The 26,861-nt window shown below is 41.9% G+C and overlaps 1 protein-coding gene across 2 annotated transcripts in view; it reads left to right on the forward strand.

Annotated features, from left to right (window-relative positions):
* The window catches only part of ATP2A2 (ATPase sarcoplasmic/endoplasmic reticulum Ca2+ transporting 2), a 69,977-nt gene that overhangs the window by 25,798 nt on the left and 17,318 nt on the right, over positions 1–26,861 (forward strand). For both annotated transcript variants that reach the window (XM_061603380.1, XM_061603381.1), the window contains exons 6-8: positions 19,487–19,567; positions 20,848–20,933; positions 22,731–23,195. In XM_061603380.1, the coding sequence (XP_061459364.1) occupies positions 19,487–19,567; positions 20,848–20,933; positions 22,731–23,195 (632 nt within the window). The remainder of the gene's footprint in view (positions 1–19,486; positions 19,568–20,847; positions 20,934–22,730; positions 23,196–26,861) is intronic.

Consider the following 26,861-nt stretch of genomic DNA (forward strand, 5'->3'; position numbering starts at 1 on the left):
CAGGTGGGGGCCTCCTGCACATACCATCTTATCAGAAGGTCCGTTCCGCACAACATAGGAAATGAACCTTTAGTGTGGTGGCACCTACCCTGTGGAGTTCCCTACCCTTAAATATTAGATAGGTGCCATCTCTGTTATCTTTTCGGTGCCTATTAAAAGACCTTTCTCTTTCAACAAGCCTTTTAAGTTTTAAAACTGTTTTTAAAGATGTTTTGTTTTAATGTATTTTAAAGATTGTTTTTATGATGTTTTAAAGTGTTTTTAGTGGTTTTGTTTGCCGCCCTGGGCTCCTGCTGGGAGGAAGGGCGGGATATAACTCAAATAATAAAATAAATAAATAATAACAGATATTATATACTGTTGATATTATGGAACTTTTGTGTGGACAAGCTGTCATACTGATAATTAGTAGTCTCACATTTGCAATAATGCAATTCTTACCCTTAGAATAACTAAACTTAATTTATCAATCAGCCTTCCGTTTGAACTTCCATGGTCAATACTGTAAAAATGCAATCCATTCACTGTAAGTGATTATAAGCAAGCTAAAAACTGAAGGTGGGTGGCAAGAGTGCATACACTGTGTTCCACAGCTAGTGTCAAGACCTGGAGGTGAGAGAAACTGTGTGCATGCCTCTGTCATAAGTGTAAGCATATTGGATGGCCTTTGACATGGAGCCTGCAGAAAGAGGACCATGTAGGGAAGTGACAAAGCACTTGATGCGGGGATGCATATCTGGGTATGGAAATTTAGGCAGTGTGCCAATGCCATTTGCATGTGCAGGCAAGTGCGCCTCACCATTGACTGTCATGAATAACCAGGTCACAGTTGACAGTTATCTCCCACGTTTCAGTGCTGCCTAATGTTCATGGATATTTTAGCATAGGGTGTTGTTGTTTTTAAAGAAAAAGAGTCTTTGGGGCCCAGTTACCGGCCATAAAATGAAAGCATTCTCTATGTCAACACAGACAGCTTTTTTTCTTCTCCATCAGCCATATCTTGCTAGGCAATAACTGAACAACATTAAGCGCACACTGCACTTTCAAAGTATGTAAAGTACTTGGTACATGGTGGATTAATAAAGACTATGTTGTATGATGTTAGGGTTTCACTGGAGCTTATAATTAAATGTTTGTAGGCTGGTTCCCATATTGCTCACACTCTAGCCATGGAACATGCATCCATGGAGAGAGCAGGAGAATGTAGTGACTAGCGTCATGGTAAAAGGTAACTTTATGCTTTTGCTAACATAGGTACATGTGGGGTGATAAGGTTACCTTCTCTAAGAGGCCTGTCGCCTAATATGACTGGCAGCCACCTGAATGCAGAATGTGATAAGACTATGTACAAATGCTACCATGCAGAACGGTGTTACCTTGAAGCTACCTGGTCGTGGCTAGATAATGGCAGTAAAAGACTATTCCTGCCAGTTGTTAAAGAAGTTGGTAGTTCTTGCAGTTGTAAGTTGCTGATTAAGATTTGAGCAAAGAGGTTAAAATACTGTCCTCTTAATGGATTAAGACCACTGATGAAAAAGAGGCTTGCACTTGAACATTGGTCGTATATGAACCAAAAAAAGACAGCTTGGCAATCCAACAGTAGGTACAAATTTTGAAACCTTTTGTTTGGTTTTTACATATGGTATTGTTGTGGGAAAGTGAGTGACTGTTCAGGATACATCTAATTAGAACTAGTGATAATAGACATCATTTTCTAAAAAAAGATTCTGTTCAGAGGGAGGCTTACTATAATGCTACTTTATCTTGCCAGATTATCGCAGTGTATGAAGATCAGCTATCAATAGGAAGCTTCTTTTGAAGAGTGAAAGAATAGTCTGGGGATATAAACCTTTAGGATCATTCACTGATCTCCAGAGGGTTTCAGGTGTTGTGTAACCAGCTAAATGTAGTTTAGTAACCTACAGATAACAAGAAAATATCCAGTTGTCCTTAAATTACTTTGTACTTTACTCATCTGATTCAGATTTTGCTGTGGAGAGCTAACTTCCAGGAATTGGGAATTTTTTTTTAACTCTGCAGATGCTGTTTGTTTTAAGCTGCATTAATTGTTTGTACTAAACTAAAGGCACTTTAACTTGGTTCTGAATTCTTCCTGCTTTTTCTGAAAGTACTGTGTGCACACATAATTGATGCATGGGGGAAGAGGTGTTCTTTGGGCGATCCAATTTTGTTTTTGAATGTTTCATGCAGTTTTCAATTATTGGTTCCTTACACTTTGGCTAAGTTCTGTACCTCAGCCTTTGTTTTTGCAGACAATATGTGGTCTAACTGGATCATCCATGTACAGATAACTGAAGTTCTATAGTATGTGTGTTACCTTCACATTTCTGAAAGGGAACTACATGAATTTTGTGCTGGATGACATGAAAGCTTGTTGAAACAGTTCAAGCAAACTGTTTAGGCAATGTAACTATTGTAAATTAGGTATTCAAGTCATACACATTTAGCTTCACTTCGTTATATTGCAAAAAAGAAACTCCTTTTAATTACCATCCTGCTCATTCCCCTATACTACACAACAGTCATGTGATAACTGTTCTTAAAGTTCACTGGTAGAAGAGTATAGACAGTATGAAGTATGGTTGGTTTAACTCTTATTCATTAGGGTGCATATTTTTTTCTTGACTATAAGTATGTAACTGGTGGTTTAATAACAGACATGTGCTTAACACTGATCTGAAAACAGCTTGCTTAGAAGTGCAGTTGATTTTAGATGAACTTATTTCCACTTTTCCTAATTTGCTTGTTTCTAGGTTACTTGTCTAAAAACAAAAGTTAAGTAATAGTATACACAAAAGTTCTTAAAGCTACAATTATCCCAGATCTGGCCTTGGCACTTCTTTTCCTTAAAGGGGGTTCCATTGCTCCTAAAACTCAGATGTCTCTCCTATCCAGATTTCTACTTGCAGTGAAGCTTGAAATAGCCAAAAATGGGAAGGGGGCAGAACATTTATCGATAAAAATTTAGTTTGCTAGACTTTGGCAACTTGTACTAGATGATAAATTAACTCAAGAGCGAAAAAAGCTTGGGAGGAGACATCCTCCAATAAATTTACTCCAATATGGGATCCCTTTTTATGTTACGCAATCGAAAATGGGGCAGAAGTGAAACCACCCTCATTATTAACTTCCCTTTGGTGGGATGCGTACCCTGCTCTTTAATTCTATTATTCTACTTTCTGGTATTCTTTCTATTTTATATATAAAGCTTCTGTTGCCAAATGTTCACTTTTTTAGAGTGACATGTTTATTGTACTTTTGATTGTTTTGTTTGTTACATTTACTAGAAATCTCAGTAAAACACTATTCACAAAAAAGTAATAGTATATGCTATATTCTTATATATTCTGATAGAAACCCTATTCTTAAATAATTGGAGTGCAAGGAACAGAATTTGATGTTGATCATTTCAGAGTTAAATAGGGATAGACTTTTATGAACAGTGTCTGCTTTCAGCATCACCATGCTCTTCTATCGTCCATAAACAGCATTTGTAAAACAGTATGTTGTGTGGGAAAGCATAGCCATAGTTGAGAATTTAGCACTGTTTAATGAAGCTTTCAGTGTGCTTTTGGCTCTAAGAGAGAAGCCCTAGTAAGGCAGTTCTAACACACACAAAATAATCCCAGCTGTATGCCACATCCCACTAAAATCTGTGAAATAGTCTGGGGGTCAAACTAGGACAGCACATTTATTTAAGAATTTATACAAGGATTGCTGAATTTGATGTCTCTTTCTGGAGTTTTCCTCTGAATTACTGAACTACAAGATGTGGTGAGCGTGAAACATATGCTATTCTCATTCTTTGGATTCATGGAATACTTTCCCTTTTATACCCTTAATAGAAATGATGCTTCACAACTGTACAGAAAAAAATGCTTCAGCATCAAGATAATTTGCTGTTAGTACTCCATGCTGTTTTGACAAATACTTTTCAACTGGACAATAGAAACCTTGTGTATTAAGATTATGGGGGCTCTGCTGAAATACCTCTGTGTACTCTTTTCATTACCTGAATACATCCAGTAGTCTTGTGTGTGTGTTATGTGGCTTCAAGTTGATTACGACTTACGGCAACTCTATGAATCAGTGACCTCCAATAGCATCTGTTGTCAACCACTCTGTTCAGTTCTTTTAAGTCCCAGGTCTGTGGCTTTGTTAATGGAAACAATCCATCTCTTGTTTGGTCTTCCTCTTTTTCTACTCCCTTCTGTTTTCCCTCAGCATTATTGTCTTTTCTAGTGAATCATGTCTTCTCATGATGTGTCCAAAGTATGATAACCTCAGTTTCATCACTTTAGTTTCTAGAGATAGTTCTGGTTTAATTTGTTCTAACACCCAAAATTATTTGTCTTTTTCGTGGTCAATGGTATCTGTAAAACTCTCCTCCAAGACCACATTTCAAATGAACTGATTTTTTTCGTATCCACTTTTTTCACTGTCCAACTTTCACATCCATGCATAGAGATTGGGAATACCATGGTCTGAATGATCCTGACTTTGATGTTGAGTGACACATCTTTGCATATGAGGATCTTTTCTAGTTCTCTCATAGCTGCCCTACCCAGTCCTAGCTGCCTTCTGATTCCTTGACTATGGTCTCCATTTTGGTTAATGACTGTACCAAGGTATTGATAATCCTTGACAAGTTCAATGTCCTCATTGTCAACTTTAAAGTGACATAAATCTTCTGTTGTCATTACTTTAGTCTTCTTGACGTTCAGCTGTAGTCCTGCTTTTGTGCTTTCCTCTAACTTGCATCAGCATTCATTTCAGATCGTTACTGGTTTCTGCTAGTAGTATGGTATCGTCTGCATATCTTAAATTATTGATATTTCTCCCTCCACTTCCTTCATCTTGGTCCAATCCTGCTTTCCGTATGATATGTTCTGCATATAGATTAAATAAACAGGGTGATAAAATACACCCCTGTCTCACACCCTTTCCGATTGGGAACTGATTGGTTTCTCCATTACAGTCCTTACAGTAGCCTCTTGTCCAGAGTATAGGTTGCATTTCAGAACAATCAGATGCTGGGGCACCCCCTTTCTTTTAAAGTATTCCATAGTTTTTCATGATCTACAAAATCAAAGGTTTGGCTGTAATTTATAAAGCACAGGGAATTTTCTTCTGAAATTCCTTGGTCCGTTCCATTATCCAACGTATGTTTGCCATATGATCTCTGGTGCTTCTTCCTTTTCTAAATCCAGCTTGGACATCTGGCATTTCTTGTTCCATATATGTTAAGAGCCTTTGTTGTAGAATCTTAAGCACATCGTACCATGATTACTGCATTCCCTAGGATCCCTTTTCTTTGGAATTGGGATGTATATTGAGTGCTTCCAGTCTGTGGGCCATTGTTTTATTTTCCATATTTGACACATTTTTGTCAAAATTTGAACAGATTCTGTCTCAATAACTTGTAGCAGCTCTATTGGTATGCCCTCTATTCCTGGTGATTTGTTTCTTCCAAATATTTCAAGTGCAGCTTTCACCTCACATCCTAAAATGCCTGGTTCTTCTTCATACGGTTCTTCCTTGAATGAATGTGTCATCCTTGCATCAGTTTTATATAATTTTTGAGTGTATTGCTTCCATCTTTTATTTTATCTCGGTCAGTCAGTGTGATCCCCTGTTGATTATTCAACATCCCTACTCCTAGTTTAAATTTCCTTTTAATTTCTCTCATCTTTTGGAATAGAGCCTTCGTTCTACCCTTTTTGTTGTCCTCTTCTATCGCAATACAGTAACTATTGTAATAGTTCTCTTTGTCCCTACTGTACTAGTTGCTGGATTATTGCATTTAGGCTTCTGTGTTTCTCCTTCTGCTTTTGCTTTCCTTCTGTCTTTTAATAAAGAGTTTCGTCAGTCATCCATCGAGGTCTTTCTCTCTTTTTAGTTAGAGGTATTGTCTTTTTGCATTCTTTCCTGATAGTGTCTCTGACTTCACTCCATAGTTCTTCTGGTTCTCTATCAGCTAGGTTTAAAGCCTCAAATCTGTTCCTTATTTGATCTTTAAATTCTTCTGGGTTGTTATCTAAATTGTATTTTGGCATTATGGTTGCTTTGTTCTTCTTTATCTGTGCTCTGATTTTCGATATGACCAGTTTATGATCTGTACCACAGCCTGCTCCTGGTCTTGTTTTTGCAGAAAGTATGGAACTTCTTCTACTTCTAATTATATAATCAGGTTGATTCCTATATTGCCCATTTGCTGATGTCCACATGTACAGTTGTCTTTTCGGTTGCTTGAAAAATGTGTTTTCAAGAAACAAATTATTGGCTTCACAGAATTCAATAAGTCTCTCTCCTTCATTTCTGTCTCCTAAGCCTCATTTTCCCACAATGTCTAGTTCTTCTGTGTTTTCTACTTTTGCATTGTAGTCCCCCATGATTATCAGAGCATCCTGTTTTGGTGTGTGATCAATTTCCTCCTGTACTTCTGCATAAAATCTCTCAATTTCTTCTTCTGTGTTTGCCGTTGGAGCATAGACTTGGATGATGGTTATGTTGATAGGTTTCCCGTTAACCCATTGATATCACTCGCTCAGATCTTGCGTTATAGCTCCTAATTGCTTTTGCTACATCACTTCTCATTAGAGCAACCCCATTTCTTATTAATTTATCATTTCCTGCATAAAATATTTTGTAGTTTCCTGATTGAAAGTGTCCCATTCCAGTCCATTTTAATTCACTCACGCCAAGTATTGTGATATTGATACGTTCCATTTCTTTTTTTGACAATTTCTAACTTTACCTGGTTCATGCTTCTCACATTCCATGTTCCTGTTATGTCCATTGTACGACTCCGGACTCTCCTTTCACAGTAGTCTTAACAGTGGTAATTCCTGAATGTTGACAGTCTTCCCTTATGGACCCTTGAGCTAAGAGGTTGCGTTTGTGCTACTAGCTATGTTGACTACACTGTTACTGCTGTTTTGTGGATTTATTTTCCTTGTGTTTTCTAAAGCCTACGCATTAGCTATTGCTATAATTAAAGTCGCCCAATTATTTTTCAACTAATCGGTTTAATGCTCTATAGTCAGACAGTCATAATTAACTCTATTGGAAGAATCCAGAGTAACAATGTTTATAAAGAAGGGCTGGGAGCTCGCTAATGTTAAGAGTGCTGCTGCAAGAATCAATCAGTGAGTGGTTTGGAATAGATGGCTAAAGGCTCTGGCTTGTGGGTTTTTTTAACCCATTAACTTCCCAACAGATTGCTGATGAGCATATCTGCTGTCAAAGTTCTAAAGTAAGCCTGAGCAGGAATTTGCTGAAGTCTGGTCAGGATTTATGTAAAAATTGCTAACTTGTGTGTTTTCAAAGCAGATTTGGGGGAGGGGAGTTGGAGAGAAAATAGTATCTATATGCTTGGATACTTAAAGTTCTCTTCTGCTTTTTCCAGAGTTCTTTCGTGGTTGAGCTCATGGCTAAAATTGGAGAGTCCAGAGACTTCTTAATGTAGTCTTATTGCCCTGGAAAGAGAGACATTTTGGATAATGGAGAATAGGATTTATAAAGAAAATGTTATTAATTTGGAATTATGGGTTGACAGGATACTATTATTTAATCTGTGAGTCTTTCCATGAAGCATCTCAAAGTGATTTCTCAATACAATAAAAACATAACAGTTATGTATATAAACAATTCCATGCCACATCCCACTGAATACCAACTGGGATCAAACAATTTCACCTAGAAGGCTTTTGAAAGAGAAAAGGCTTCAACAGATGCCAAAAAGATAATAGGATATGGACTTTGAGCTCTGATTCATTGTAATCTAGTGATGCTGCTACACAGGGCCTTGCCATTGCTGGTTCAGGTGCAGTTTGTCAGATTGTAACACCCCAACACATACAAAGCTTTAACAGAGGTAGGGAAATGTGTGTTTCTGTATAATTTGATATTTTTTAAAATTGAATTCACTGTATTGTGCAGTAGCTAATATTCGTAATAGCTTTTACATAAAGTCCCACAGTCAAGATCTGAATATTGTCTGGGAAAGGTTTTGTACCTTCCTGCAATGTACAGCAGAACAAACATTCAAAACTCTGATCCCAGAGTTATCTAAGCCTCCCTTTAAAAATGCCCTATTTGTATGAGGATAGGGGGTCCAGCACCTGTACAGAAGTGGCTGAAAGAACAAACTTGAGATGCATTCAGTTATTCATCTGAGATTCTCCTTCCTCTTGAAAATTTCTTTAAGATTAAACTAGCTTGTGTTATGAAAGAGAAGCTATTTTCCCTAGTGAGACATGGATATTTCCTTCCTTCTCTTCTTTTTACCACCATTGCTCCCTTTTCTTTGGAGAAATAGAGGATGTCTCAGCTTGCTAGTGTACTTTGGCACATTTTCAAAACATACTATATGTAATCTGTAAACTGTTCACCTTAGTTCTGTAGTTCCAGGAGTCAAAAACGCTTTTCTTTTTTTTAAGCAACTTTCCCTCTCTAAGTAAAAAAAAATGTACACTGGAAAGTACTATAGAATTAACAGGAACCCAACGATTTTCCTCAGGTAGCCTGCCGTCATGTGGGATATAGCGCCATCTAGCGTACGGAGGCAAGAATGGATCGAAGTCAAGACCTGGGGCATCAAGCCCTTCCCACTCCAGTTCATTCTTGCCTTTGTTCGAGGCATTTGGATTTGTAGTATAGCGTTTTGTAGCTAAGAGTTTTTGTGAGTGATAGAGTGTGTGGGACTGATTGCGTTATTGTCTTCTCATTCTCTTCCCTCTTTCACTGTTATTTTATTTTTGACTGGGTTGTTTGTTGAGGGGGCTTTTTCCTTGGTTGTTCTTCCCCCCCCTTAGTACCTTTGTTGGGAGTTCTGGCGGCTGCCGTTCTCCCGTTGGGGGTGTTTCATTTCCCGTGAGATGACCCCTGGCTGGGATCTGCGGCGGCAGTTCCCTTTTTCAGCTTATATCTCCCACTACTGCCTCTCCCTAGGCACCGGTGGTTTTTATTTGCTCCCTTTTTCCTTTAGCTGTTTCGTTGGGAGCCACGGCTGCGACTCCATGTTAAGCTTTTTCCCCTCGCCTCAGCCCGCTCTGGGGCTCTGGCGGCTGCCGTTTGGTTTCCTTTTTCAGTTCAGGCATTTTGCCCGAGACGTGCCTTGGCTGGGAGCACACGGCTGTGGCTCCCCCTTGGCATTTTGCTGCTGGCTTTGTTTTTCTCCAGGCTCGGGTGGCACTTGCAGGCTTAGCCGCCTGTCTGGGAGCCTGTGGCTGCGGCTCCTCTTCTAGCTACCGCCACCTTAGCTTCTTAGGCGGCAGCGGCGGCGCTTTATTTTTACTGGCAGCACTTGGAGCTTGCCTTGCGCCTCCTCTCCTAACCATTTGCCTGGCACCCACCGTGGCCGTTACAGGTCTGTCCCGACCGTTTGAAGCAAGTAGAGCCCGCCATTGCTCCTTCTCCTTCCCGGCCGCCATTTTGTTTTCAAGTTTCCTGCCCTTTTCGTGGGTGCCAGTTTGTTTTGCCCACTTTTCCCACCTTTTCTGTTCCTCCTTGATTGCATTGACTGGACATTTATTTAGTCAGGCTCTCCAAGTTTTTTTATTTTAAATATAATTTATAGAGAAATCCTGCAAGGCTCATCTCTACAACAGTCTGAGCTCTTTCCCCACGCGACTTACCTGCATTAGGACTTATCTGCACAGCAGCTGCACAATTGGGACGTACATTCTCCCCCATCTGCGGGCGTGTACAGAAGTTGAAGTGGCCACATCACTGCTGCACTGTGCATTTGGGACTGTACATCTTCCCCTACCTGTGGGCATGTACTGAAATACCTCACCACACTGCACCCCTCACCTCTGTGCATGTGTCGGTGATAGTCCCTCGCCACACTGCATCCCCCACCTTTGTGCGTGTGTTGGTGATATCAGTACTGCAACTCTGGGCGTGTATAATGGTGGATCAACACCCAGAGGCACATTCGTCTGGGGCAAAGCAACCCTGTAAGGCCTCGCATCACAAGTCTGCTACGCAAAAACACCCCAGACTTCACTCCAAGGCCATGGCTAAAACCAAACACCTGTCTAGCCACAGTGCCAGCAAGCGAGCACATTGCGTTTCTGTTCCGCATTCGGAGGCTGCTGGCCAAGAAAGATTGACAGCTCTCCTTCATTCCCCAGCTGGATCATCTGAGGATGACTTTGAGGGTTTTCCTGACCAACCTGTGGTCTGTCCCTCTCAGTCTATTTTGCCACCCCAGTCCAGGGAGCCCCCTGCAGCTGTACCTCAACAAGGGCAACTGCCTGCCCCTTTACTAGGACTGCTGTTATCTCCTGAATTCCTTTTGCAGTTAAAGGATATGCTGAATTTTTTATCACATGAGCAGTCGAGAGCCCAAACAGCTCCATTACTCCAGCACAGTGAGCAATGACTTTCCTGTGCTGTGTGGCTGTACTGATGCGGTACCTCCTCCCTCACCCAACCCATTAGATGTTGTTAGAGGCAGGATTGGAGATGAGATTCCTGGTTTGGAGGATCCAGAGTATTCTCTTCAGGCCAAGAAAGATGAGTGGAGGGATGATGCAGAACTCGAGGAGGACACGTCCTATCGCCTATTTGATACGGTTGACTTTCTTCCCCTCGCTCGTAGAGTTCTGGGCATGCTAGGTCTTCAGACTCCACTGCCTGAATCTACCACCCCTCCAATGAAAGGGGCCAAAGTCCTCAAATCTCCCAAATCAGCGGATCACTACCTTCCTGTGCCAGACTCCATCGGCAAACTAGCCAAAGAAGAGTTGGATCACCTGCTGCAGGCACGCCGCTTTTCTGTTATGGCTAAAAGACTCTATGCTTTGGCCCCAGACTTCATGAATGGCTTGAATGTCCCAGGCATTGATGAGTCGGTCTCTAGTTTGATTTTGAGATCCCTCCTACCAAAACAAGGGGTCTCACAACTAAAGGACCCCTTTGAACGCCGTATGGACTACGCTCTGCGTAAAAATCACGAAGCTACCGCCTTCACTATTCAGGCATCCTCTGCAGCTTCCATCTTTTCAAGAGCATCTATGATGTGGCTGGACAAACTCTTGGATGATCCCAATCCAGACCCTGTAAAGCTTAGAAAGGGCCTGGTAAAGTTACATAAGACTGCAGCATTCGTGGCCGATGCCACGTTAGATGCCACTCAGCTGGGAGCGTGAGCCCTAGCTTCACAAGTGGTAGCTCGGCGTACGCTTTTGCTCAGGCACTGGGACACGGATTCTATGGCCAAGGGCAACTTGTCAAGGGCACCTTTCTCTGGGTCATTACTTTTCAGAGAGGAAGCCCTCAAGGTGGTCTTAGTAGACGCTAAGGACAGCCGAAGACCAGTGTTGGCCACATCCAAGAGGGAGAATCGTAGGCTGTTTAGACATTTCAACCCATACTGCTCCTTCCAGCCCTTTTGAGGAGCGCGGCCTGGGGGACGGGGCTGCGATTTTGGATCCTCAGATTTCCGTCCCTCCAGAGGAACCTGGAACAGACAACGATTCTAAGGCAGAATCCAGAACTGAGCAAGGCAAGGGGCCTCAGCATCATATGGCAGAGGAGCTTGTCAGCGTAGACAATACTGATGCTTTCCCGGTTGGGGGCAGATTGCTACAGTTTGCAAGTCACTGGTTGCGTCTGACAGAGGTCGCTTGGGTCAGAGATCTCTTCACGCACGGTTACAAAGTGGAATTTTGGCTAATCCCTCCAGACAGATTCATCCCCTCCCTCCTACCCAGAGTTCGAGACAGGCACCGGATCATGCGGGAAGCCATCGCCCATCTTGTCGACATAGCTGCAATAGAACCAGTACCATTGGTGGAGAGAGTGCAGGGGGTTTACTCTCTCCTATTTGCGGTTCCCAAGCGAGATCTGTCATGGAGGGCGGTGTTAGACCTCAAATTTGTCAACCATTTCGTGAAATATCAATGGTTCAAGATGGAGACCCTGGCGTCAATTATAGAGGCTCTACACGAAGGATACTTTCTGGCTTCCATAGACCTGAAAGAAGCATACCTCCATGTGCCCATCTGCCCGGTCCACAGACGTTTCCTGCGATTTGCCTTCGGCCCCCACCACTTTCAATATTGGGCAATGCTTTTCGGACTCTTGTCGGCCCCGAGAGTCTTCACCAAAGTACTGCTCACCCTGGTGGCTTCTCTCCACCTCCAGGGTGTTCACATTTATCCTTATTTGGACTATTTGTTGATTTGGGTGGGTTCCAGGGATCTGGCCTTCTCTCACGTTTACTCTGCCCTCACTGTTCTGCGCACCCATGGTTGGCTTGTCAACCTCGACAAAAGTCAACTTCAGCTAACTCAGCGTCTACAACACCTGGGCGCTCTTTTAGACACCACACAGGCCATGGTCTTTTTATCACCAGATCGGATTTCGGCCATCAGAGAGATGGCTTTGCACCTCGTGTTTCGATTAAGGGTGGACATAATGCTTCTGGCAAGGGCTCTAGGGATGTTTGTCTCGACCATCCACATCGTACCATGGGCTCGACATCACACTCGAACCTTACAGTGGGCTTTACTCCCTTTCCAACAGGACATTGCCATGTCCAACCACCAGTCAATCCACCTGCATCCGTCTCTGTGGGCCTCTTTCCATTGGTGGGTGACAGTCGAAAATCTCAGAAAGGGAACCCCGTTCTGAGAACCAGACAGAACTGTAATAACGACAGATGCCAGTCTGTCTGGATGGGGGCCCCTCTGCAATTCCCGATATGTTCAGGGTGTTTGGTCCAGCGCAGGAGCAAGTCAGAATATCAACTGGCTGGAACTGAGAGCAGTCCATCCGACTCTTCGGCATTTTCAACCTATATTCCTTCTGGGCCATGTACTGATTCGCACGGACAATACCTGTGTGAAATCACATCTGAACAGGCAAGGGGGAACCAGGTCACAGTTCCTCCAGACAGAGGTGTCTCAACTCTTTGACTGGGCCGAAATACATCTGATTTCACTGAGAGCAGAACATCTCAGTGGTGTTTTGAACATTATGGCCGACTGGCTCAGCAGACAACAGGTGATCCCGGGAGAATGGAAGCTTCTCCCCATGGTGTTCAGCCTTCTTCAACGACGGTTCGGCATCCTCTCGATGGACCTGTTTGCCTCCAGTCACAATTACCAGCTACCTCTCCAGCTACCAGATACTTCTCCAGGTATCTGGACACCAATGCGGAATCGGTAGATGCACTCTTGACACAGTGGCCAGCAGGCCTCCTATATGCCTTTCCCCCGATACCGCTACTGAGCAGGACCCTGAGGAAGCTGCGATGCGAAAAGGCCCGTCTGGTCCTGATAGTCCTGTACTGGCCCCGCCAGCCATGGTTCTCCGATCTGCTCTCCCTTTCAGTGACGGACTCTTGGAGGTTGCTGCTCAGACCAGATCTCCTCTCTCAGGGTCCGATTTGGCATCCGGATCCCGAATGGCTCAATCTGACAGCGTGGCATTTGAACGGGGACATCTGATTTCTTCTGGACTTTCTCAGGAAGTTGTGGACACAATCCTTGCGTCTCGAAAACAATCAACCTCTCGTATCTACCAGAGCACTTGGTTTGCCTTCTCTAACTGGTGTGACTCTCAAAACGTACAACCATCTCAGGCTAATGTTCAACAGCTACTGCAATTTCTACATAGAGGCCTGAAGATGGGACTTAAACTTAACACCTTGCGTCGCCACACCGCCACCATATCATCTATTCTCTCTATCACATATCCTAGTATTCCTATGGGCTCACACCCACTCGTCAAACGTTTCTTGAAGGGAGCCACCCTACTGTCGCCAGCAGTTTGTCACCTCTTTTGTTTGTGGAGTTTATCGAAGGTCCTGCAAGCCCTGCAGCAGCCTTCTTTTGAGCCCCTTCAATCTGTGCCATTACGTCTTTTGTCCTTCAAAGTCCTGTTCCTCGTGGCGATCACCTTGGTGAGAAGAGTCTCAGAGTTGGGGGCACTGTCCTCGGCCCGCCATCTCTGTATTTTTCATAAGGACTCAGTGGTACTGTGTCTAGATCCCTCCTTCCGTCCCAAGGTTGTTTCGGCGTTCCACTGTAACCAGGACATTGTTCTTCCTTTGTTCTGTCCGGATCCTGTCCATCCACTGGAGAAGGCCTGGCACTCACTAGATGTCCGGAGGGCCCTCAAGACCTACCTGTCTCGAACCCAGGACATACGGTCAACGGAGTCACTATTTGTATCCTTTCATCCTCGTACTCTGGGGAAAAAGGTGCCCAGTTCTACGTTATCTTGGGAATATAAATAAAACTAGTGGACTCCCTGTATTAGGCCCAGTCTCCAAACCATGGTTCGATCAGGAATGTGTCGCTTTGAAAAATGCTCTTTTGGCACAGTATAAAGTCTACAGAACCCTTGATCTGCCATCTATGCCTTCAGACTATTTGATGCTGAAGAGAAGATATAAAACCTTGATAAATGAAAAAAAGAAAAAGGCGCAGCACGAGGCCTGGCAAAAATTAATTACAGCTTCCAGGATGAAAGACTCGGCTGTGTTTTGGAGGCTGGTGATCGGGCTGGCAACCCAACTTGAGGGCTTTGGATTCTCATATCCTGGCTAGCGTCTGGGAAATATACTTTCGTGACATTTATGCCGGGATGCAAAACAATGTGTGTTCGCTGAGGGAGGACTTACTTTCCATTCCGGAATGGCCTCCGGTAACCATTTCTGAAATCATCTCCCTTATTAACGCACTTAAAACCGGAAAAGCTCCTGGAAGTGACAATATTGTCTCTGAGCTATTAAAGGAGAATATAGATTGGTGGGCCCCAATCCTAGCAGTTTTATTTACTGCTATTGATCGATCAGCACAAATTCCTCCCGAGAATTGGAGATTTGCAATTGTTATACCCATTTTCAAAAAAGGAAATCGATCTAATTCGGCAAATTACAGGCCCATCAGCCTACTGAGTGTTATTAGCAAGTTATATGCCAAACACCTCCTTGAAAAATTACACAGTTGGCTGGAAGAGGAGGATATCTTAGTTAATGAACAGGTGGGGTTCAGGTCAGGGAGATCAATGGTGGACCATGGCCTTGTTCTCCAGCACCTGGTCGAAAAATACTCTGCGACTCCAGGAGGGATATTTGCTGCTTTTATTGATTTTAGATCAGCATTTGACTCCATCCCCAGGGATAGACTTTGGGTTAAATTGGAGAGCACTAATATTGACAGAAGGCTGCTATGTTTAATACGTAGCCTACACGAGGATACAAGCCTAAGGGTAAGAACTGATAGTGCCGGTCATTTGTCAGCACATGTTCCCACTTTTAACGGGGTTAAACAGGGCTGTATTTTAGCTCCTACCCTTTTTAATTTTTATATTAACTCGATAGTTAATTATTTAGCGGTAATAAATTCCCATCCCCCCAAATTGGCAAATAGACCCTTGCCCGTATTACTTTGCGCGGATGACGCTGTCCTCCTGTCTCAAACCAGAGTTGGGCCTACATCGCCTGCTGAGGGCACTTGCCTCCTATTGTAAGAAGGAAATGCTGATAATAAACTATAATAAAACCGAAAATTACAATTTTTTAAAAAAATGTTGGTTGCATGCCTACATTGCATTGGCCTATGAGTCGCTTCAGCTGCCAGTGCTTCATAATATAACGGCGCACTCAACTAGGTCAGCAGCCACTACGGCTGCTTGCGCAACCAACGCTTCTCTGGCAGAGATTTGCAGAGCGGCTGTATGGTCTACCCCAAATTCCTTTATAAGACATTACAAGATAGACCGTTACGCTTCTGCCAATGCCTCCTTTGGGAGGCGCGTTTTACAACAAGTTCTTTATGACAATTAATCAAGGGGTGGTTCTTCCCTATTGAGGGCTGCTTTGGTACATCCCACATGACGGCAGGCTACCTGAGGAAAATGGACCATTGGTCTCACCTGAAGGGTGATTTTCTCAGGTAGACTGCCATCATGGCCCTCCCTGTTGGAGGCTATTGGGTTTTTTTGGTATTTTGCAACTTATCACTCTTTAGAGTTATACTGTTTAAACTATTTAGCCAAGTCAAGACCCTTTCGAACCATTAAAATTCATGTATTCTTTGGGTTATTATTTGGGACAATGTTTCCTTGCTGGTAGGCCCGTTGGCCTGTTTTGTCTTCCCAGATGTTTCTCACTTCGGTCTCGTCACGAATGAACTGGAGTGGGAGGGGCTTGATGCCCCAGGTCTTGACTTCGGACGCTAGATGGTGCTATATCCCACATGAAGGCAGTCTACCTGAGAAAATCACCCTTCAGGTGAGACCAATGGTCCATTCTCTTCGTTCAAGTTCTTAATGGTACCAGTATTTTGCTTACTCTGAACCAGAGATGTGGGGTGGAAAATTTTCCAGAATAGTGAATAGATGCCAATTGAAAAAGCTTGGCATCTCAGGTTTTAGCTCTGTTTACTAAATATGAGGAAAATAAACATGGTAAACTAGATCACCCTGTAGGACATCAGAACATTTTTCTTTGCAAACTGATCATTTTTGCATTGGAATTTTCTAGAAAACCACATCACTGTGTGTAAAGTAAGTTTGAACAAGAATGACATGCTCAATGTCATTAAGGTGTCTGGAAGCAGTGTATAGTTTGTATGGAGTGGCTGGATTAGTATTTACATAGTATACAAACTATGGTCTGAAGGCACATAAGGCCAGGTCCCTGCTGAAGCTAAGCAGGTCTGGTCAGTGCCTGGATGGGAGACTGCCTGGGAACCATATGTAAGCTGCCTTGGGTTTCTATCATGAAAAGAAAGGCGGGGTATAAATGAAATAAATAGTGGGCAGTATACCTACACTTGCACAAATGACTGAGGCAAAAATCTATAAATGTAACCGTTGTTTTGTTTCCATGTTCTGCAATAAGTTGGATAGGATGCCAGAAGTATATCTTAAGTTAGAAAATAAGTCAAAGTAAGATTTACACTTAATGTATGTGTTTTTTCTTATGGATTGAGTTTAGACAGTAGAAAACTCAGGGAAGGTAGGCCTCAAAGTGAAGGAAACAAGAATGCAAAATAGTTTTTTTCAGTGGTTACTGGAATATCAAACCATTGTATTGTACTTCGGCATTAGAAAGGTCACTGTGTCTTTGTATGTGCTGTCCAAACTTAATTGTTCACTTTGGATAGTAAAGCAAGCTTCAGAACAATGAAGCTTTAAGTTGGTTGCTATCCTTGCTACCTGAAACAATTTGCAGCAATTATTAGGAAGAAGCATGCATTTTGTACAGGGAACTTACTGGATGCCAGCAGTAGTGTAGTGGCAAATTCAGAAGTGCAGGGCTTTTTCCTGACAGTCACAGTCATGCCCCCAAACTCTCTTGCTTTCTTTCTGTTGGCATCTGCACACTCCTTAGTCCTTCCCCTGCATGCCTTCCACAACAACAAACGGTCCTAGGAGCCAATTGGCATGAAAGAAAAGTGTGTTAACTCCTGAAAAGAGTCTTCTCAGTGGCTGACTCACCTCCTTTCACTTTGATTGGCTCCAGTGAGCAAGAAAGGACAAGGAAACAGGTTAGAAGATTTGTCTCAGTGGCCAGCACATTCTCCTTTCATGCAATTTGGCTCATAGGATGTTGGATGCAGGGATCTGGCTGTGACCCTGCTACCAAAAAGTAAGGGGTCTAAGACCTCCCAAGACCCCCAATGCCAGTGGTGTAGCTGAGTACATTAACTTGGTTCTTATTTGAATTCATCACCTTTCGACTGTCATAATTTTCACAGAAGTTTTGTTAATAAACTTTCAGAACATGCTATTGAGGGTTGGTGCTTTTTCTAGATGCTGTACTGAAGAGCAAATATGTTGTGGTGTTCACTTGGCATGTGTTGAAGCACAGGGTGTTAGAATAATCTTTCTGTGCTTTCTTCCAATAGTTCTTATAACTGTTTATAGCAGTTGTGTCTAGGCTGATCTATATACATTTCCAGTAAAGAGATCCAGTCTTTTAATATGCTATTGTCAAGTGTGGCGGTGCATTTGAGATGCTCAGCTGTTGAAAGCCCAGCAACCGTGTGTGCCCTTATAGACTGATGGGCTTTCTCCTGCATTGTGCTGTGTCTTAGTCTGCTGTTTGTTGGAATTGTGATAGCTGAAAAAACAGCTGCTATCATGTATCTACATATAAACCTCCTCACGACACCAGGGAAGTGCATTCAAATAGTTTGCCCATTTTTGGCCTTGGTCATTGTTTGTCTTGTACTATTTTCTCTTCACTGCTGAAGGGCACAGTGAGTTTGGTTTTCATGTGTAATAACAGAACAAAAAGGAAAAAAGTCTAGCTGTCTTATTTTAAATAGAGAATTGTATAAGTTACCCACCAAATACTCTGCCCAAGCCAGCACTGTATAATTTTAAGCTTGTGAGAAATTTGCACAGAAATCAACTTTCTAAAAGAGCTTCCAAAGCCACAAATAGTATATGCTTAATCCTATGGTATGGTGTTCTTATGTTCATGACCTACCACTTAAAGGTTGCAGGCCTAGTTTTCTCGCAGTGTCATTCTCTCCCTGCATGCATAATTGCTGCCAGTTGCATAAGCAGATCCTATAGGAATTAGCGTTTACTCTGTGCATCCCTACAGTAAAGCTACAGGGACTATGGTGTAACAAGTCCACACACTCTGACAGGATTAGTAATTATTGTCTGGTGATGCAAGTATTTACAGTACCCTGTTCTTGGGGTTTGGGCATGCAGAAGAAGCATTTTATGGGGTTTTCCTTCAGACTTCATGTGTGCTTCTTGAGAAATATTTACTAGATGAAATGTAGGCCAGTACAAGAAGTTGAATCCTGGCGGTACAGGAGGTTGGATCCTGGTCTGATTCTTAAGATCTATGTTGTTCAGGCTTAAGGGCTTGGGTGTTCCTAATGGGGTTTTTAGTCCATTGAACATCAGGTGCCCATTCTATTATAGAAAAGTTTTGAAATATTGTCAACTTCAAAAGTGGTTTGCCATGTGACATGAGGGTGTGTGCAGGCATATGTGTGTGCAGGCATGTACTGATATTTGAGAAATCCAAAGCCCCCTTGACTGTTACTAGTCACATGGTTTGTTGGATTTTCACAGTTGTCAGCATCTTAATGGGCTGATGGAGAATTCATAGAAAGCTCTATATGTGCACATGCTTTTCACTTTGAGAATGTACAGTGTTGATGTTGACCTAATTAGATTCTTCATTAAAGGGTGAAGATCTGGTAAGGGGGTTTGAACTACATGAGGAGAAATCCCACATAGCAAAATGTTCCTAAATGCTTGGTCAATGAGAGACACCTCCAAAGTAGGTCATGGAAATTCTAACCTTGGAAAGCTCTGAAAAGTAGGATAGCTTCTCTTATTTCAAAAGTGAAGTGAGAAATATTTTGAAGAAGTACAACTTATGTGTGCTCATTCTGGTAGTACTTGGAAAATATTTGCATTCACTAATGTTCAAGTCAAACCCAGATGTACTTTTTTTCATCCACAGTTGGTGACAAGGTACCTGCTGACATAAGAATTACTTCCATAAAATCTACAACTCTAAGGGTAGACCAGTCAATTCTCACAGGTATGTGACTTTTGGGAGTAACTCTCAGAAACTCTTGTTAGTTCTAAAAACAAATTAGAAACTGTGTCTGGATTGCAGCCTCCTCCTCACAGTGTTCAACAGAACTCTTAGGCATCGTCCTGGTGAACAAGAACAATCTGTGTTACATTGGGAGCATGCCATTAGATTATCTTGGCATTCTTCTTTCTTTAAACTAAAATAAAGTACCCCAAACATCAGATTTGCTTCGAAGCTGGGTTGAACAAGATCTGTCTGTTTCAGTAATCTAAGCACAATCAATTTATATCTTAGAAAGGTATATTGAAAACTAGAGGGATTTGCTCCTTCTGATTAATATTCCTGGGTTAATTGCCAGTTTTGCTGGTGAAAATAAAACTACCCTACAACATAAAAGTCCTTGTATTAGAATGGACAAGGGCAAAAGTTAACCCATTCTTTCTTTCCTTCCATCCTAGTTTGCACGTAACACTAAACCACGGCTCAGTGCTACATTTGCAAGCTGAAATGAAGCCTTGGCCTTGAGCGTATTCCTCCCCACCCTATCTCTTTCATAGTTGGGTGGAGGACTTTGCTGGTGTTCGTTTCATGTTCCCTGAATCTCATCTTGCCATGTTGTCTGAACCAGGAATTGTGGCTTATTTATAACTTCAGTTAGTTACAATTTTTTTTAGAACCTTAGATGGAATGAGTAGAAGATTAATTTCCTGCCTTGCACCATTCACCCTCTGCACCACTAACACTGTTTTGTTTTTCTCTTTTTTCTTGCTTACATTTTTCCATCAACAATAATAATTTCTAGAATAGCCAAGCCAGTATAAATGATAGCTGTGAATTGTTTAATTTGTAAAACACAGAACTGAACATTTCAGTGACCTGAAGTTTGGGGATGGGAGGGAACAACAGGAGATTGAGGTTTAATGTTGCATATCCTGCACCATCACTGCATCACTGGGAAGCTGGCTTGGCTGGATTTTTTAATTGTAAAAATCTATCCTTTCACTAAACAATAAACAAACCAGCCAAAGTCAAATGATTAGTTATCAAGCTGGCTTGTTAAACTAACCAGTGTCTTAAATTATTTTCATGTAGTTTTAAAAAAATGGTTACAATTTTAACTTGGAGGCCTTTGTAAACTAATGCTTTTCCTGGAATGCAAAATCTATGTAAACTTTGTATTCTAATGTAATGGCTTTTGCAAGTGGTGTTCAGCAAATGCAAAATGGTGGGGAATTGACGCTAAGAGCCTTTAATATCTCACTAAAACTATAACTTTCATCTAGGTGAATCTGTATCTGTAATAAAGCACACGGACCCTGTGCCTGATCCTCGTGCAGTGAACCAAGACAAGAAGAACATGCTCTTTTCTGTGAGTAAATCTTGAAAATATTTTATTCTGTTTGTGCATGCTGATTGTTAAAGGATTGTTCTGCAGTGCTGACTTCCTATGGGATTTTTTAAAAAAATTAGCCTACACTCATTTTGTTTAGGGTAACTCATGTTTAAAGTATTAAGAATATCTTGGTCATCTAAATGGTTACCTTGTATGGAACTAAATGAGCTTAAAAACCTGAAAGCATATAAACACATGGTCTCTTCAATCTTCGTATACTCTGTTCAGCTAGCCTTGCACAAGCAAAGCAGAAACTGAAGAGCAGTAAAACAGAAAACTATTGGAAATCCACAGTTGCCTGCGGGTGGGTGGGTTTGTTGGGCTTGCATCCCTAGGCTTCTGGTGAGAGTAGATAGTTTTAGGGTGTCTGCTTGAGAGGCAAATAAAAGAGGGCTGTGGTTATAAAGCAAGGTGTTTATTTTGCTGTACACCGCCCTGAGAGCTTGTTGCTATAGGGCGGTTTAAAAGCGTAATTAAATAAATAAATAAAATAAATAATAAATTTGTCACCTGCCAGTTACTGCAAAGTGTTGTTTGTAACTGAAGTTCGTTCAGTTTCCAAGTTTTAACTGATACCTCTGTTTCTCTCTTTATCTTTTTTTAAAGAATGCTAAAATGTATTTGGCAGAGAGGCTTAGAAAGGGGCCCAATTTCTCTTGCATCTCTTGTGAGTTAGTTGCCACATTTTGAATGTAGGAGGTTCTGTGCTCGTTGCATTTGTTGGATGAGTTCAACTGAGGATGTGGAAAGTGTGTTTGACCACATAATATGCTCAACTCTTGCCCGTGCTGCCTAGGCAGTTCTGGAAAGTGTTAAATGCTTCTTTTTTGGAAGGATCAGTAGAATTACAATCTTCAGGAGAATGTCTGTAACACCATTGTTAGGTTTAAGAAAACAAAAAGAATGCTTTCCCACATTCGAGCCTCCTTCTCCCCTAAGGTCACCCTGAGGGGGGCTCATAGTCTCTTCTGCAAAGGGACCCTTGTTGTGGATCTTCCTCCCTCAAAGAAGCATTTGCTGCTACCCAGACTTGCCTGTCAGGCTGCTCAGTCTTGGTTTTCCGAAGACTGGCCAACCCTTGTTTCAGTGGGCCACTAAGGAGTGGAGCCTTATTGGTTGTTTAGCAGGCATGTGTGTTTTAATGTTTCTGGAATCTTCTGATTAATTTTTGTATCTTGGTCAGCAGCTGCTCATCTGTCACTTTTGTGATTGCTTGTGTAATCAATTTTAATTTATGCTTCTGTTGCTGATTATAATTTGCTGATAGCTCGATGGACCCCTCAAGGTAGCTATGTTTGGGGTCCAACTAGTCAGGAAAATACTTGGAGGCCATGGGGAAACCCGCCTGCCTGCCTCAATGTTCCCCTCTCTAGATTGGGAGTAGTAGTGAACTCCACCATGACTGGTGAGAGGATACACAAGAGTGGGATTCAGTATTAATCTACAATGTTGGAAGCACACTCCTTGTGAATGTTTGTTTTTTAAAGTTGACTAGAGTGAGAGTTAAAAAAAATCAGTGATAGTAACTGTGACTGTATGGTATAAAAACCCTGTTCAAAGACCAAAATGTAACATGCAAAATGCTGTTAACAGCAACCTAAAAAAATGAATGCTGCAACTCAAAACTAGCCAAAATAAGATTAAAATCCTTGGAGTTAGAATATAATATCCTGGTAAAAAATGGTATCTGAAAGCATAACCTGTTGGCCTAGCTTTCTGTCATAGTGGTTTATAACACAGTTGGTTCAATTCCTTTTTAACTTCTTGGTTTAGGGTACGAATATTGCTGCAGGGAAAGCTATGGGTGTGGTTGTGGCAAGTGGTGTGAACACCGAAATTGGCAAAATTCGTGATGAAATGGTGGCCACTGAGCAGGAGAGGACCCCACTTCAGCAGAAGCTGGATGAGTTTGGAGAGCAGCTGTCGAAGGTCATCTCACTTATATGCATTGCTGTGTGGATAATCAACATTGGCCACTTCAATGATCCTGTCCATGGTGGCTCCTGGATTCGGGGTGCCATCTACTATTTCAAAATTGCTGTGGCACTTGCTGTGGCTGCAATTCCGGAAGGCCTGCCTGCTGTCATTACCACCTGCTTGGCTCTGGGCACTCGCCGGATGGCCAAGAAGAATGCTATTGTTCGAAGCCTGCCATCCGTGGAAACCCTGGGCTGCACTTCTGTAATTTGTTCAGACAAGACCGGCACTCTTACCACCAACCAGATGTCAGTTTGCAGGGTATGGTTAATTCACTTGTTTGGTTTCTTCTTAACTTAACTTAGGCAATTTGTCAGGAGTTCTCTCAGAAGAACTGTCAACTTGGCCTGCGTTCCCATCTGTATATCTCTGTCACCGAAAACTGCTTCCAAGCCTGTATTTTATCAAACCCTTGTTGCATATACTTTATGAGCAGAATAGATAACCTCATTGAAGCAATAGGAGAGTACTGCCTCTCTTTGTAACTTGAGCATTATTCAGTACACGAGAAACAAAATACATACAGGGCTTGGTATGAACCAGAGTTTACCAATGACTATCCCTAGAATCTGTGTTCAGTGCCTGGAATCAGCTCTGGAAGAAAGAGTCCCTTGACTTTCCTTCACCACTGACCCAGCCTTGATAATTGGGGTGAAGATAAAAGGAGAGAAGGGGGAAGAAATCAAACTTTTTCCAGTTTATTAGAAGCTTCCCAGGCTGGTGGCTTGGAAATTACTCTTCCTCATCACATGCTGCTTAGCAGGTTTCTTACCCTTCATTTTGAAAATACTTTGGGGGAGGGGGGACACAAATGTCTAGTGTTTAGAGCAGCCTTTCCCAACCACTGTGCCTCCAGATGTTGTTGGACCACAACTCCCATCTTTCCTGACCATTGGCAATGCTGGCTAAAGCTGATGGGAGTTATGGTCCAACAACATCTGGAGGCACACTGGTTGGGAAAGCCTGGTTTAGAGTGTCAGACTCAGATCTGGGAGACCAGGGTTTGAATCCCCACTCGGCCATGATGTGCACTGGGTGACCTTGGGCCAGACATAGTCTTTCAGCTTAATTTTCCTCACAAGGTAGTTATGAGAATAAAATGGAGAGGGAGAAGAACCACCTTGAGCTCCTTAGAGGAAAGATGGGATATAAATGTCATAATAATAATTTTGTATTAAATCACCTGTTAACGTTGGAGAATAAGACCCATGATTACCATTTCAGTGAAGATAAACCCTGGAGAAGTAGAGACTGGAGAAGAGATTAATTTATTTGTTGATTTGATTTCTTATCTCATTCACCCTGAGCTCCCAGGGTGGGTTACAGCAGATTAAAATTCAGTATTAAAAACAGTTTTAAAATAAGTCACAGAAATGGGATGGGCCCTGAAAATGTACCTCAAGTATCAAAGACCAGGGTAAAGAGGTGCATTTTCAGCACACTACAAAAACTATATCATGAAGGTGAGGAGGAAATTCCAGAACCTTGGAGATGCTATAGAGAATATCCTCTCTTGGCTTGTCACCCCCAAACTTCTGAGGGCAGTGGAACTATCAGGAGGGGTCCCTTGGCTGATCTTAACACCCAAGAGGTCTGCAGGAAAGGAAGCAGACTTTTTTCAGACTTTCTTCTCTCTCAGGTTGTCACACTCGTGGCAGCCTGTTCCTTCTGCACATCCCAGTTCTGTAATTTTAATAGTGTGGATAGCATCAGAGTTTTCAGCAGATTCAGGCTGGATTAGATCTGGGAGGCCCAAGTGTAAAATTTAATGCATCATCTGATACTGAAACAGGGCACTAACTAGATTTCCTAAGTTATCTTTGATGCTAGGTGCTTCATTCTGTGTATGTATTGAGAAAGTCAATGAATGCTTATGAATCCAGGTATTGTATTCTTTAGCAACTATGCCAGTTTTTAAAAAAATTGTGTTGTACTTCACTTGTGCTTGATACTCTAAGCAAGAACTGAATAGGAACACAAAGTAAGATTTCCTAGTCAAATTAAGGCAGTCTTATTTGTGAAAGGTAATTATTGGAGAGGCTGGGGCTTTTCCTGAGTGTAGTGTATGGCTGCAGATAATTATATTCACATATATTGGGCCAAGGTAGAATTTCAAATGAGTAAACCATGATAAAGATGTTAGTCCTTTTTTTGTATCTTTTAAATTTTATGGCTTGTGTGTCTGTAATAAACTTTGGTGCTCCTTTTCTAACTTGCTGTTTACCAATTTGTGTTGCTTCCTGGTCTTGTCCAGAATTTTATGCTGTAGTGGAACACAAAGCAGTTGCTCATCTGTATTCCAGAGAAGGTTACTTGCAGGGGTCTTGCATAACAGGCTGTCTTTTAAGGAGGTAGATGCCAAAAAACAGAGAGGTGCCTCAGCATAGGAACATCCAAGTCTTTTGCCTTGTGAAAAGGTTTATTTTAGATAAAGTTGAGATAAAAACTTTCTCTAATCCTATATAGTTGAGAGTAGGGTTTTTGTTTTGTTTTTGTTAATGTTGGGTCTGTTAGGTAATGCAGAAAAGGCATTGTTTGCAAGTTTTTGGAAGAAAGCCTTGGCACATAAAAGCAGTAAAGCAGCATTTGCCTGTATAAGAGGCACACTTTCTCTCTCTCTCTCTTGCTTTCTTCAGGAAGCTTTTGCAGAAGCAATCCTAAGAGTTTTTTCTGCATTATGGTTTGTTGCCAAACTATAGCCAGTCCAAGTTTATGTGAACTGAAGCTTGATACCTATGCAGAGCAGGCCTTAAAGGAAAGTAACTGTAGTCACTTGAGTGGTGGAAGTTCTTCTGATAATGATTTGCCTTTTGGTGAGGTAGTGGTGTTTTGTCTTGGGGACTAGAGTTCACTCCCCAAATTAGGCATAGTCTCTTGTGTATGCCAACAATGAATGAACTGTCTCTTCTTCCTGCTCTACCTCCATTTGAACTGTGGTGCTCCTTTTTTTGTAGAAGCAGAATTTCCCTCTTCTCCTCAAGACCCACTTTCAGTAAAAAAAAAAAAAAAAAAAAGACTTGCCGTGTCTACACTGCCCTCTGACTCTCCTTGCCTCCTCCTCAGTATTTGTGTTAATTTCTGAACGATACCCCCCCCATACTCTTGTATTTCATGTAGAGGGGCCTTGCTATAGGGGGCTTACACTGCCTCCTGTATTCTGGGCAGCCCCTTGTATTCTGGTCATACTAAATGAATGTTAAAGCTCATATCACCACATTCCCATGTCCAATGCCGAAATCCTGTTACTCGGATGCAAAAGCAATGTTGTTGGAGTCAGGCATCACTCTTGAAGTATTCACCTGATTCTAAAACTGCCCAACATCTGGCAGCAGAATTCAGTGCTCTGAAGTTGGCATAGTCATGCTTACCTGGACTAGACTAAACATTAAACTTAGACTGATTCAATGGCTTTATGCTTCTGCATTAAAATAAATTCCTAGGAATAAAGAAACTCCAGAATATAGAACTGTATCAAAGAGGAATGGCTCTAAAGAAATGTATGAGTAGGAGGCCCATACTTTTAAAATACTTCATGGCATCAGACCTTGTTCTTCAGCAACTACAGGGATAGCATTGTTCTGAGGGAAGGACACTGATCCCAACATTCTCTCCGAATTTCAGTTTCTGTGGATGGAGCTGAAGTACCAGTCTTGGCAGTTTGTATAGGTCCTTGTTCTGAACTGTATAAGCACAAGAGGTGTGATGACCATACTGCCTAAGAACAGTGCAATATTAGGGTCAAGCAGGGAGAGGGAAGAAAACAAGTGGAGAGGGTACTCTCAAGCCCGCACTCTGTTCAAATATTAGTTATATATAAAGGACTTCTGAGCTTAATGGTTGACAACAAGTTCAGTAGTGTGTATATATATATATATATGGAACTAAAAATAAAACATTAAGCAAAATTTTGGTTCTGTACCAGTCAGA

The sequence above is a fragment of the Rhineura floridana genome, chromosome 19, assembly GCF_030035675.1.
Source record: "Rhineura floridana isolate rRhiFlo1 chromosome 19, rRhiFlo1.hap2, whole genome shotgun sequence".
Classification (NCBI taxonomy): Eukaryota; Metazoa; Chordata; class Lepidosauria; order Squamata; family Rhineuridae; genus Rhineura; species Rhineura floridana.